Below are 12195 nucleotides of genomic sequence, written 5' to 3' on the forward strand. Positions count from 1 at the left end.
TGCCCTGCTCAGCAGCTCCGGATGGGGTGACCCCACGCTCCCCCAGCTCACCGGGGCTGGAGCTGGCCTCTGATTGCAGAGGGGCTCCCCCAAAAGCCCCCCCAAAGCCCTTCCTCGCCGTTCAGATATTCCAGAAGGCTCCTAAAGGAGCCCAGCCACCAGCAGGGTCAGCCAGCAGCCGCAACCCTAGGGCAGCAGCAGGGAGGGGGCCCTGCCCCAGGAACTGCCCCGTCCTCCCCCCCCCCAAAAAAAAAAAAAAAGAGATCGTGGATCCCCCCAGCAGCACGTTGCACGTGCCCACGTGTGCTCCATGCGAGTGGCTGCTCCCACGAGCACCCACCAAGCGTGCGAGCGCTGCTGCGCCCATCGCTGCGTGCAGAAAGTTGGAAACGCAGCAAAAAGGCAGCAGCTGCCAGGGAGCAATCCTTCTGCCTGGATTTTTCTCCCATTTAAAAGAACAACAAAAAAAAAATCTATTTTGTAAAGCGTGTACCTCTTCTTATCTTCACTGGCAATTAATTTCAAGGAGGGGTGTTCAATTTTGACAAGGATTCAAACATTTTAATATTTGAAGAGGGGGGAAAAAGTAGGACATTAATTATTCAGGTATTAGGAGGTATGATGACAGCAGAGCCCAAACGATTTTCTGTCACAAACTGCTATTAATGGATTTTTTTTTTTTTCCTCCTCCACGGAAGTGTTTTGCAAAGATTCAGTACCGGCGTCGTTCCTGAAAGAGTAAGTGCTGAAATGATCGTTAGACTTGTAGGAGCAGCAGGAATTAATAACAAAAATAGAGGAAATTGGAGCATACAACAGGAGCGAATCTCCACTGTAACTGCATAATTAAAAAAAAACAAACATAAAGTCTTGCAAATTGTGGAAATCTCCCCAAATCACCCCCATTCGGGGTCCCAACCTGCACCCCAGGGTCCCACGTCCTGACCCGCACCCCGCAGGCGGAACTGGAGGGGGGGGCACATCTTTGGGCAGCCCATTACCAACTGAAAGGGGCTTCTCCCCTGCCCCCCCCCCCAGGGCAGCACAGCTGGTCCCGGCCCAGGGTTCACAGAGTTCACACCGCCGAGATTTTTGGGAGAGATAGGGGAAAGCTGACACCCCGGGGAGCCCCCGCGGCCGGGGCGAGCAGCCAGCCCCCAACCCCACCGCTGCCTTACAGGGGAGGGGGGGCAGCCAGGTGACAGCCCCCGGCCTGCCCAGGGCCCTCCCCCCCGGGATGCTGCTGGGCACTGCATTGCCCTGGCCCCCACCCCCTGTCCCCGCAGCCCCCCAATAACACCCAGGATGGCCACCAGCCACGCTTGGAGGGACACCGGTGTCCCCGAGTGGGTCTGGGGGTGCAGGAAGCATTTGGGCACGTGCAGCCCTCTCCCCTGGGGCACCTTCCAGGGCAAGGAGTCCCACCTGGGTCAGCATTGGGAAAAACGTGAATTAGCAAGAAAAAATACAAATATGTAAGTAAAGCATGGGGGTTATTCGGAGGATTCAGGGGAAGGAAGCAACCCCGCTCCAAAGCACCCCCGTGGGGGACGCAGGAGGATGCTCACTGGGGTGGGGGGATGGCAGCACCCCACATCCCCCCCCCAGCCGCCCCCCCATGCTCTCACCATTCCCCAGGGGCCCGAGCTGCTCCCACGTGCGTCCTCGGAGCCTCCAGCTCCCGAAATGCAGCCGCTGGGCTCGCCTCCCTTCCTCCTCACCGCCGTTTTCTGCTCGTGCAGCATGGGGAGAAACAACACCGAGCCCATGTGCGCGATGCTCGGAGCACACAGAACCAGCCGGAGCTGAGGGTATAAAATTACAAATCCAACAGCAGCATTTTTGTTATTTCCCCGACCCCCTACCCCCCCCCCCCCAAGCCACGGCTGATGAGAAATTAAGGATCGGTTTGAAACGAATCCTCGGCTCAGACCTTCCCCACGAGCCGAGGGGGGGCTCCTCGGCACGTTGCAGCCGCAGAGCGAAACGTGGCCCCCGCCGCCCCGGGCCCCGCACTCTGCTCGGGGAGGATCGATTTCAGAGCACATCCCGACGGGTCGCTCCCTTTTTATGGCACGCCGCTCTCGTGCGGGATCCCGAGTTTCCTACACGACGCCTTCAGTTATTGGGGAGGGGGGTTAACCACTGTAACGAATGGTTAATTACAAGCAGTCGCCCGGGTGGTTGCTGGTATTTCCAGCTGATGAGGAGAGCTGCGTGATCCCAGCCTGCAAACTGGGAGGAAAAAGCTGGGGAGGAAGGAACCAGCCCGGCACACGAGGCCCCGTGCGTGGAGGAGCCGGAGCAGGGCACGATGCCGAGGGGCTGTCGGGGTGCAGGGTGCCCACACTGCCCAGCCCTGAAAGGGGGCAGCCCTGTGGGGCCCCCCCAGCCCGCTCAAACCCCCAGGACCCCGAGGAGGGACCCCAGCCCCAGCCCCAGAGCTCCTCGCCCCCCTCGGCCGCTCTGTGCCCCCCAGCTGGGGGAGCGCACTGCAGCCCCGAGCAGCCAGATCCAGCCCCAGAAGCTCCCTTTCTGACAAAGGGCAGGAGGAATCCTCCCCCGGTTTTGGGGAAGGGGGAGGATGAGCACAGTTTCCCATATGGCCTCATTTAGGGCAATTTCTTTCAATTGCTAAAAGCATAAACTCCACCTATTGAGCCCGTAGATTTATATGGAACAGCTGAAGGATCCCGCGAAGCGCTTTGTGGGCTGGGTGGGGAGGCTCCCACCTTCCAGAAAGGTTTGCAGAGAATTTTGTGTTGGTGTTTTTTTGTTTTTTTTTTTTGTTTTGTTTTTTTTTTTTTTTTTTCAAAAAGCAAACTCATTTTTTGCATTCTTTTTTTTTAAGAGGGAGATATTGATAACACGGGAGTTAGAAAGAGCCTCATAACTCACAATAAACCCTTGTCCATTCCCTTCTATTGACTCCATGTAAACACGGTAAATGAAAGGCCTTCGGTGACACTTAATCCCTCACCCCCCCCAGCTCCCCCCTGCCCCCAGCCCGCCCGGGGAGGGGGGCGCTGCTTTTTTTCTCACAGCTTGCTGCTTTACCGAGCCCCTCCTCTGCTATCTAATTCATCATTAACACCCTGACACTAAACTAAATAAATGCTGCGCCCCCCCGGTGCCCCCCAGCACCTTGCTCTGTGCCCACGGGTTTTCTCCTGCAGCTTTTGGGCATGGAAAAGCCCCAAACGTGGGGGCTCAGCTCCCCTCAGAGCCCACTCCCCAGCAAGGCCTGTGCTGGTCCCAGCAGATAATTAACGTCGTTGTTAAATTACCTTCTTTAAAAGATAATAATAATAATAGGAGGGTCATTGGCTGTGATTAGGCCACCGCAGGCTCCCCTTTGCGTCCTGCCCCGCGTTGCTCCCACGTTCTGTCGGGGCTGGGGGCTCCGGACCTCGCCTTTGGGGATTTTACGTTTTTTAATGGGAGTCATTTTGACTTCGCCTCCTTTCCTCCATGCCAGAAGGGGGACGAAGAAAGGCTGCAAATCGGTTTCAAATGCCGAGCGTGTGATTTGCATAACCATTTTCTGGTGTAATCTGGATGTCTGAGATTTTTAAGGGCAGGGAAGGTTTTTACCTGGCCTCCTGCAGAAGCGAAGGCATGAGACGGTTTTGTGGCCATCGAATAATGCACAGTTATTAATCATAACTAATGAGGTCCTGACTGGGGGTGCCATTCGTTTCTCTTTCCATTTCTCTCGGTTTGGAAAGATAATCGGGCAGATTTCTGCCCTGTAGAGAACCGGATCGCTGCTCCCTGGGCTGGCATCTCTGCCCTCCCGGTCACATCCCCAAGGCCCTTCCCAAACTGCTGCACAGGTACAAGTCCCTCGTGCTGCTCCTCCTTGTTCTGCTTCTCGTGTTTGGGTCTAAACCTACCACCCCTGCTCTGATGAGCCCTCTCAGTCCGCAGCCGTTTGTCTTTGCCAAAGAATTAAAAATAAATCTGAAGTGCTCCTTCCGAGAGGGGCACGAGCTCCTGAGGCCCCCAAAATAGAAACACACGGACGGGGAACGGTCCCTGCGTCCTCGCCTCTGGCCTACAAATTAGATGGAAGTCGCTATTGATTTCTGATTAAATGTTTAGGAAAAACGTTCCGTGGGGGCAAAATTTGTCCGGAGGAGCCCCGTGCTGCAGAGCCAAGCACACGTGCGTGCAGCCACCCACCCACCCACGTGCTGGCACGCAGGGCGGACACACGCACGTCACCGCACGCAGCCGGTGCCGAGCCCACGCGGGTGCGAGGCCGGGGGCCGGTTCGTGCACGCGGGCGTGCGGAGGCGTGAGCTTCGGCAGGGCGCGTAAATAAACACACGCAGCCAGATGTGCACGGCCACACGGCCGCGGCTATAAATAGAGCAGCGGCACGCGCGCCCTCCGCAAGGCGCCCACCCTCCGTGGGTGCACACACGTGCACGAGCACACACACACACACACACACACACACACACACATGTGCACCCCGGGTGTGCAAGCACACGGCCCCCCCAGAGCGAGATCTCACCCCCAGCTCCCGCACACGTGGGCACGCGCCGGCCACCCACCCGCCCCCTTGCACGCACACATGCACAAACAGGGCCGAGTGGCAGGCGGTTCTGTAAAAAACGTATTTATTTCTCAGCCTAGATTCCATATTGCACGCAGGAATTAACACTTTCATCGTCATATACTTACAACAACTTCAAATAAATAAAGGTACAGGAAATCTAAACAGAAAACCCAAGACAAGGCTGGAAAAGGCGACAGCTCTCTCCTCCCCGCGGCGGACGTTTTGGACACGTGTTCCAGGCCGGGGCGCAGGGAAAGGCGGTGGCGGCAGCTGGATGTGCCCAGCCTGGGCCGGGGGCTCGCAGCCCCCTGGGGCCTGATGCCAGCGGGGACCCGTGGAAGGGGACCGGCTCCACACCCCACTCACAGCAACCCCACAAAGAAATCAGCCCTGGAGCCGGGGCCCAGAGGAGAAGCACCCATGCCATGACATTTTTAAACCCACTGGACGGGGACGGAGGGATGTGAGTTTTTAATCCAGCAACGCAAAGCAAGAGCAAAGGTCCCTGAAACCCCCAGCCCCTAAAAAAAAAAACCCTTACAAACCGTGATTACAAAGCACCACACCGTATCCAAGCTGAGATTTTCCTGAGTCTAAAGCTTGCTGCATTTTTAAAAGCAGCACCCTTTATAAAAGTTTTCTTTATTTTTTACAAGAAGATACTTTCCGTTTTCTCCTAACTAGACAAACATTTTTTATGAAACAAAAATAAAAAAATAATAAAAAAAAAAAAAAACAGGTTTTGTTTCTCTTGCACCCGTTTGGAAATAAAGCAATCTCACTAACGTCACTATAAAGGTGCCTTTATACCCTTTATACCGTCCTGGCAATGCAAGTTGAATTTTTGCTCAAAACCAGAACTCGTTTGTTACACTCAAAGCGTCCCCTTCTCCTGGCTCATTGTTTTGTACAGAGGTATTGCTTCTTCCAACAAACTACTGCTCGGGCTTCTCATTTTTGAAGTCCAAACCAGGCTATTTCAGGTAACAATTTGGGTTTTCCTTTTTTTTTTTGTTTCCTTTTTTTTTTTTTTTTTTTTTTTTTCAGTTTACTTTCGATGCATTGCCACTCCCCTCTCCAGCCTCTTACTGGGGGATTGCTGGGAAGATTATTTTTATGGATCGCTCAATTTCTTTGAAACATTTAGAAACAAACAGGGGGAATTATTATTGTTAATTTCTGCTGTGAACCGGATGTTTCTGCTGCTTGAGGAGCCATTCAAGGTGTGTTTGTGTGGAAAGTTTTGAGGTAATCTTTGTATTGTATTCACAGCCCTGCTACAACCCCCTTGCATTATATACAGATGTACACAGCTACACACGCTCGTACTTACGTGTGCGAGCAGAGAAATGTGTACGTGCACCGTGCACGCACAGGCCGTGTGTTACCAGCCGGGCTCCCACGCACCCCCGTGTACAAATGCACACATCCACGGAGAGAAATGTCCGTGGGCCTGCACCCGGGGTGGTGGCTGCTGCCGCTGCCCCGCGCGGCTTGAGGTGATTTCATCCCGCAGAGAAATTCCTGAGTTCTTTGCGCGCCCCTGCCCGCGGCAGCCGGAGCTGCGGATTCCGGTTGCGGCTGCGTTTTGCTTTTTGCTTTTCGCTTTTTGCATTTTGCTTTTCGCTTTTTGCATTTGGTTTTCGAATTTTGCTTTTTGCTTTTCGCTTTTTGCCTTTTATTTTTTGCTTTTCGCTTTTTGCATTTTTTTATTTATTTTTTTTTGCTTTTTTTTTTTTTTTTGCTCTTCGCTTTTCGCTCGGTAATTCCTGCGCGCTCGCCGGCGGCGCGGAGAGCTGGGGCCGGGGCTTTGCAGCCCGCAGCCCCGCGCCGCCTTTGTGCGGCTCCTCCCGCGGGCACGGCCCCGCACGGCCCCGCACGGCCCCGCACCGCCGCCCCGGCCCCGCGTCCCTTTCGTTTCTCCCGGCACACGCGGTGCTAGCGCGGGCCGGGCTGGAAGGCGACGGGCTCGGCTCGGCTCGGCCCGGCTCGGCTGGGGCCCGGCGCTCCCCGAAAGCTCTCGGGGACACCGGGGACGCCCCCGCGGCTGCGGCCGAAGCCTGCCCGGCCCCGGGCCGCGGCGATTTCGGCCCCGCCGCTGCTCCGGGCGGCGGGCTGAAGTCAACAAAAACCGCAGTTAACCAAAAACCCGCTGCAAACCCAAGTCAAACAAACACCGCTTTTAGCAACAATTCACCAGCTCCAAGAAAAACATCGCTTAATAGATACAAAATACGTTTGACCTTAAAAATGCCATTTTTTTTACCCGCTGGTGGAATTAAACCAAAAAAATCAAAATCAGCCGTGGCAGACGGGAATATTTTCTTTGAATCCTGCGATGATTTCCCTTCCCCTTCCCTCTCCCTTCCCTTTCCGTGGGACGAGGAGGCCGCTGCGGAGGGCCGGGGGATTGCTCCCAGCGGGAGGGGGGCAGCGGGGAGGGGAACGGCGGCCCCGGGCCGGGCCGAAACGCGCTGCGGGATCCCGGCCGCGCCCGCCCGGCCGCGGGCTGCGAACATTTTCCGTTGAAAAGAAGGGGGAAAACCCACCCCCGCTCCCCCGAGCCGCAGCAGCTTTGGTTTGCCTAACGTCTCCGGAACGAGCAGGCTTCAGAGGGCCCGGCGGGCTTTGATGCCAAAGCGGGGTGGAAATCACATCAGAAATAGTCAAAAGAGCCAGTTACAAAGACAGTGGTTTGCAAGAAAAGTTAAACTGGGATATGATTTCCTCTGCAGAGAGGAGAGACATTCCCCCCACATTCTTCCCCGCATTCCACTTCGGAGCTCGGGAGAGATCAAATTGTCCATCTGTACTCTATTGCTAATGCTCCTGGATCCTATTTCTTGTGCCCGTAAAGCTTTTACAGGCCTGCTACCTTTAGGCTAGCGCAGTTAGGGTTATTATCCAGCAAACAACCCACTTTTTTTTTTTTTTTTTAATATACATGCAGCAGTTTCAGATAACTTCCTCTCAAAGCCTCCTGTTTTCTTTTAGCAAACAGAATTTCCTGGTCTTTTTAAAGTTTGTGTTTTCTTCCTGTCTCGTAAGTAGACAGAAAACATTACATTGCTATTAATATAGTTATTTGCAATAGCTGCTCCCAATTTCGCCGGGATTGACTCGGGCCGAAAAGGAGTGTTTATGCTGCATGACATCATTATTTCTCTCTGCGTGTGATTATTATTACTTTAATCCACTGCATTTATGGAGGCAAAGGGAGAAATCGGCTCTATTCTTTCCTCGTTTCAGCGGTTTTTGGCTTCCGGGGGTGGGGAGCGGAGCGCGGCCAGGGCGGGGAAGGGGCGACGCTGCCGGCCGGGGCGAGCTCGGCCCGGGGGGACCCCCCCGCGCCCCCACCTGGCGCCGCGCCCCCGCCCCAAGCTCGGCGCTGGGACAAAAGCGGAGAGCTCGGGGGCGAGGGGTCGGCGCCCCTCGGTCCGAGTGCTCCTTCCAGCATCGTGAAACCGGCGCACGGGGGGGACAGAAATCTCAGCCCCGGCCCGAGCGGGGAGCCCCCGCCCGGCCCCCGCACCCGCTCACGGCCCCGCACCCGCCCCGGGCCCCCCTCGCCGGTAGAGCCCGGCCCGGCCGCCCCCGGGGCTCAGCATCTCGGGGCGGCCCCGCGACCCCCAGCCGGCCCCGCGCCCCCCGCCCGGCCCCGGCCCCGGCCCCCGCCCGCCCTGCGGCTCGCATCTGTTGCGTGTAAACCTTTCCTCCGGGCCGTCCGCGGTCCTTAGAGATCCTCCAAGCTATAGCCCCGGAATTTGAGGCTGGGGGGCACCGGGATGGCGTTGCCCCCCAGGTGCCAGCTCCACAGCGGGTGAGTTTTGGAGAGGGCCCAGGAGTTTTTGACCCCCAGGGAGGAGGCAGGACACAGGTCCCCATCTTCCCCCACGACCAGGGAGGGAATACAGGGGAAGTTGCCCATGAGGCTGAAGGAATTCCGAGGCGGGGTTGGCCCGGCGCTGCCGAGGCGTTTGCAATGAGTGTTTCCCTTTTTGGCATTCCTCCTTTGAGTCTTTTGTGGCCTCCCTTTAGAGGAGCTCTGTTGCCTTTCTGCCTCAGCGCCTCTGGCAAGGCGTCTGCGCTTGGCATTCCTTTCCGAGCCATTGCCTTTCAAAGCTTTGTTTGACAAGGTGCTGGGGCTCTCTGCTCTTTTGGAGCCGGGGGATTTGAGCTCTGCAGCTTTGCAGGGCTCCGTCCTCCCTCCGTGGCGCAAACTTTTCCCGTCCACGTTGAACCCCTTGGCGTAACACCACAGCTTGGACTGCCGGATGAGCCTGTCAAAGTGCTCCCGCCGGGGCTCCCCCGCTTCCCCGGGGGGCGCCGGGCCGAGGCTCCCCGCCAGCTCCGGGGCCGGGGGCTGCGGGGCCGAGCCCGGGGCCGGCTCTTGGGAAGCCGCTCGGCCGGCTAAAGCTTCGCTCTGCCTCTCTGCTTGGTCACTGGGGCCTAACGAGGCTCTATTGTTCGAGGCATCTTTGTGCAAATCCTTCCCTTTGGCGCAGGGCTCTGCGTCCCCAAAGCCGCCCTCCTTTTGTTGCGGGTCCCCCCCAGGGGTGCTGCTCGGGGAGGGAGGGGGAGAGGAGGAGGAGGAAGAGGAGGAGGAGGAGGAAGAGGAGGAGGAAGAGGAGGAGGAGGAAGGGGAGGCCTCCTGCTTTGCGTACAGCTCCGGCTGCGGCTGGGCCCCCGAGCCCAGGGCTGGAGCCGGGCTCAAACTTTCCGAAGTTGATGCTCGCAAAGTCCTGGCCCAGAGCTGCTGCGAGAGGAAGAGGAGGTCGGGGTCGGGGCGCAGCGCCTTGCCCGCGCCCGGGGGGGGCTCCGCGGGGCGCTCGTCGCCGAGGGGCTCCCGGGGGGGCTGCGGCTGGAAGCGGGGCAGAGCCGCCTGCCTGTACCGGGTGCTCTGCACCGAGTCCCCGCTGCACAGCGAGCTGCTCTCCGACTCCGAGGAGCTGCCCTCCTCGCTGCTGCACGACGTGTCCCCTTCCTCCTCCTCCTCCTCCTCCTCTTCCTCCTCCTCCTCCGACGAGTCGCTGGAGGTGGCGGGGCTGGACCCGCCGAAGTCCAGGCTGGAGTCCGAGTCGCTGGAGTAGCCGGCGGAGGTGCCCTGCCTCTTGGAGCCGGGGAAAGCGGACGAGCGGCCTTTCCTGGCCCCCCCGGGACCCTTCTCGGCCGGGAAGAGCCCCTTGGCGCAGCAGGGACCCCGCTTACGCCGGCCCGGCTCGGCGAGCGCCGCGGGGTGCGCGGCGGGGTGCGCGGCCGCGGGGTGCAGCAGCGCCAGGTCGCGGGGGTAGGCGCCCAGCACGCCGCCGAAGAGCCCGGCGCGCTCCGGGAGCCCGCAGCCCCGGCGGCCCCGGGGGGCCCTCTCGAGGCCGGGGAAGGGCCGGTGGTGGAACGGCTGCGGGAGCAGCGCCGCCGGCGCCGAGCGCGCTTTGGCCAAGGCCGGGGGCAGCTTGGGGCGCCCGGGGGCCGGGGGCGCGCAGCAGGCGCCGGCTCGGCAGGGCGGCAGCAGCTGGGGCCGGGGGCAGGCGAAGAGCTCCCCGGGGTCCGGCAGCAGCAGCTGCTCCCTCCGCTTGCTCTTCCTTTTCCTCTTCCTCCTCCTGGGGCTGAGGCTCTTGCAGGAGGTGCAGAGAGCCTCCAGGTCCGCCTTGGATATGAGCGAGCATTTCACCGCGCGGGTGGGCACCGAGTGGATGGCTTTGAGGGTCCGGAGCTCCTTGAGATCGCAGCGTCGGCTCTTGATCTTTAAGGTTTCCATCTTCTTGCTGATGGTGGTCCTGGGGATATCCTTAAACAGGTCGCTGAGGACCTGGGCCAAGGCAAACATCTGGGTGCCATTGATCTGTAAGTATCCCAAGTTTATCCCTTCGATTTCTTGATAGCCGGCATGAAAATCCCCCGGCCTGGCTTCCCCATTGTAATCCATGGTGGCTGGAACAATTCCGAAGGTCCCTTCGCAGGTCAGGAACATTTTGCAAGGAGCGTTTACTTTGTCTCTTTCAAAGGGGGCATTGAAAATAAGGACATATTTGTTTCCACTCCCTGATCACACATCCCTACCCCTCCGGAGAGGTGGGGGAGGGGGGAGGGGAGGAAAAAAAAAAAAAAAAAAAAAAAAAAAAAAAAAGAAAAAAAAAGCCAAAGCAGCCGATCACCCCTTCAAACGCTCCGGTCAATGGCTCGCAACATCTTCCAAACACCCCGCTCCTCCCGGGCTGGGGCTCGACTCCTCGTCTTCCCCCTCCCCGGCAAAAAAAAAAAAAAAAAAAAAAAGGAAAAAAAGGAAAAAAAAAAAAAAAAAGAAGTCAAACATCTCGCATCCTCCGGGCTCCCCCCAGCCAGGTCCCACCCCGCGGCCGCGCACCCCACCTTCCCCTCCGAAAATAACCCCCGGGGGGCGACTTGGGGGGGGGGAAAGAGGGGGGGTGGGGGGGGGAGCAACAAGCGCAGCCCCCCCCGCTCCGTTGCGCGAAGCCCCTGAGATGCTTGAGCAAACAAAGCTACCGGCGCGGGGGGGGCGGCAGAAGCGGCAGCGGCGGGGCCGCGGCGAGGCGGGGGAGCCCCGGGGCTCCGTGGCGCTCCCACCTTGGCCGGGCTCCGCTCCCGCGGCCCCGCCGCCGCGGCCGCTTCATCCTGGGAACACCCCGCGGAGCCGGGCCCGCGGCCCGCGCGCTGATTGGGCAGCGGCGCGCCGTGACGTCACGGCCCCCCAACATTTCACACGCACACCCCCGCGCAGCGCAAGCCCCGCGCAAGCCCCGCGCAAGCCCCGGCACCGCGCGAACCCCGCGCAAGCCCCGCACCGCGCCCCCCCCCCCCCCGCACCCCCTTCCCCCAGCCCAGGGCAGTCCCACACAATAGCCACCGAGATTTTCTTTTAAGAAAAAAAAAAAATTAAAATGGGGAAAAAAAAAAAAAAAGCACAAAACGCTGCGTTTTCGAGGTAGTTTCAGGCTCAGCTCGCCCGGAGCCTCTGTTTGTTCGGGCTGGGGCATTCCGGCTCGGCTGCAGGGAGGTTGCTGCGCTTTCCAAAAATCTCCCCGAATTCCTCTGGGATGGGTGTGTGTGCGTGCACGTATATATTTAATAAACCGTGAAAGGTTTTACTCTGAGCGAGTTGTTCAAAACGATTGACTCTGCAACAATTCATCGTGCAACCCGGAGTGGAATGCTTATTAATTGCCAATTACTGTATTTATGATCTGGAATGAGCACAGACTGGAGCTTAGAATCAACAATAACATCGGCAACAGTGCAAATAAAAGCAATGCAAAGATACTCGTATTCCTTTTTACTCACACGCTTGCCTTATTCACTTTTCATCTTTTTCTTCCAAACGTTCTCTTAAAAAAAAAAAAAAAAAAAAAAGAAAGAAAAAAGAAAGAAAACGAAAAAGAAAAAAAGAGAGGGATAAAAAAAAAGGAAATTCATTTGCATGCCTTTGTGCGCTGCTTAACTTTATTTCAAACTTCCCAAGACTTCTTCGGCATTTGGTAGCTCGCTCCTGCCTTACAAACCAGACGCCGTTTTCCCAAAAGGAGGATTGCAGATTTCTGTCTCCAAGGGAGGGGGAAAAAAACCCACCCTCACCCAGCCCGGAGCTCCATTGTCCCGTCCCTTCTATTTCTTTA

At 57.7% G+C, this 12195-nt stretch overlaps 1 protein-coding gene across 1 annotated transcript; it reads right to left on the reverse strand.

Annotated features, from left to right (window-relative positions):
• Positions 1 to 423: 423 nt before the first annotated feature.
• EPOP (elongin BC and polycomb repressive complex 2 associated protein) lies at positions 424 to 11246 on the reverse strand. The gene is made up of 2 exons (XM_038168622.2): positions 8276 to 11246; positions 424 to 1805 (listed from the first exon to the last, which is right to left on the reverse strand). The coding sequence occupies exon 1, from the start codon at positions 10533 to 10535 to the stop codon at positions 8301 to 8303; it is 2235 nt and encodes a 744-aa protein (XP_038024550.2). The 5' UTR covers positions 10536 to 11246; the 3' UTR covers positions 424 to 1805; positions 8276 to 8300.
• Between the last annotated feature and the right edge of the window lie 949 nt (positions 11247 to 12195).

This window comes from Anas platyrhynchos, chromosome 28 (genome assembly GCF_047663525.1).
Source record: "Anas platyrhynchos isolate ZD024472 breed Pekin duck chromosome 28, IASCAAS_PekinDuck_T2T, whole genome shotgun sequence".
NCBI classification, from domain to species: domain Eukaryota; kingdom Metazoa; phylum Chordata; class Aves; order Anseriformes; family Anatidae; genus Anas; species Anas platyrhynchos.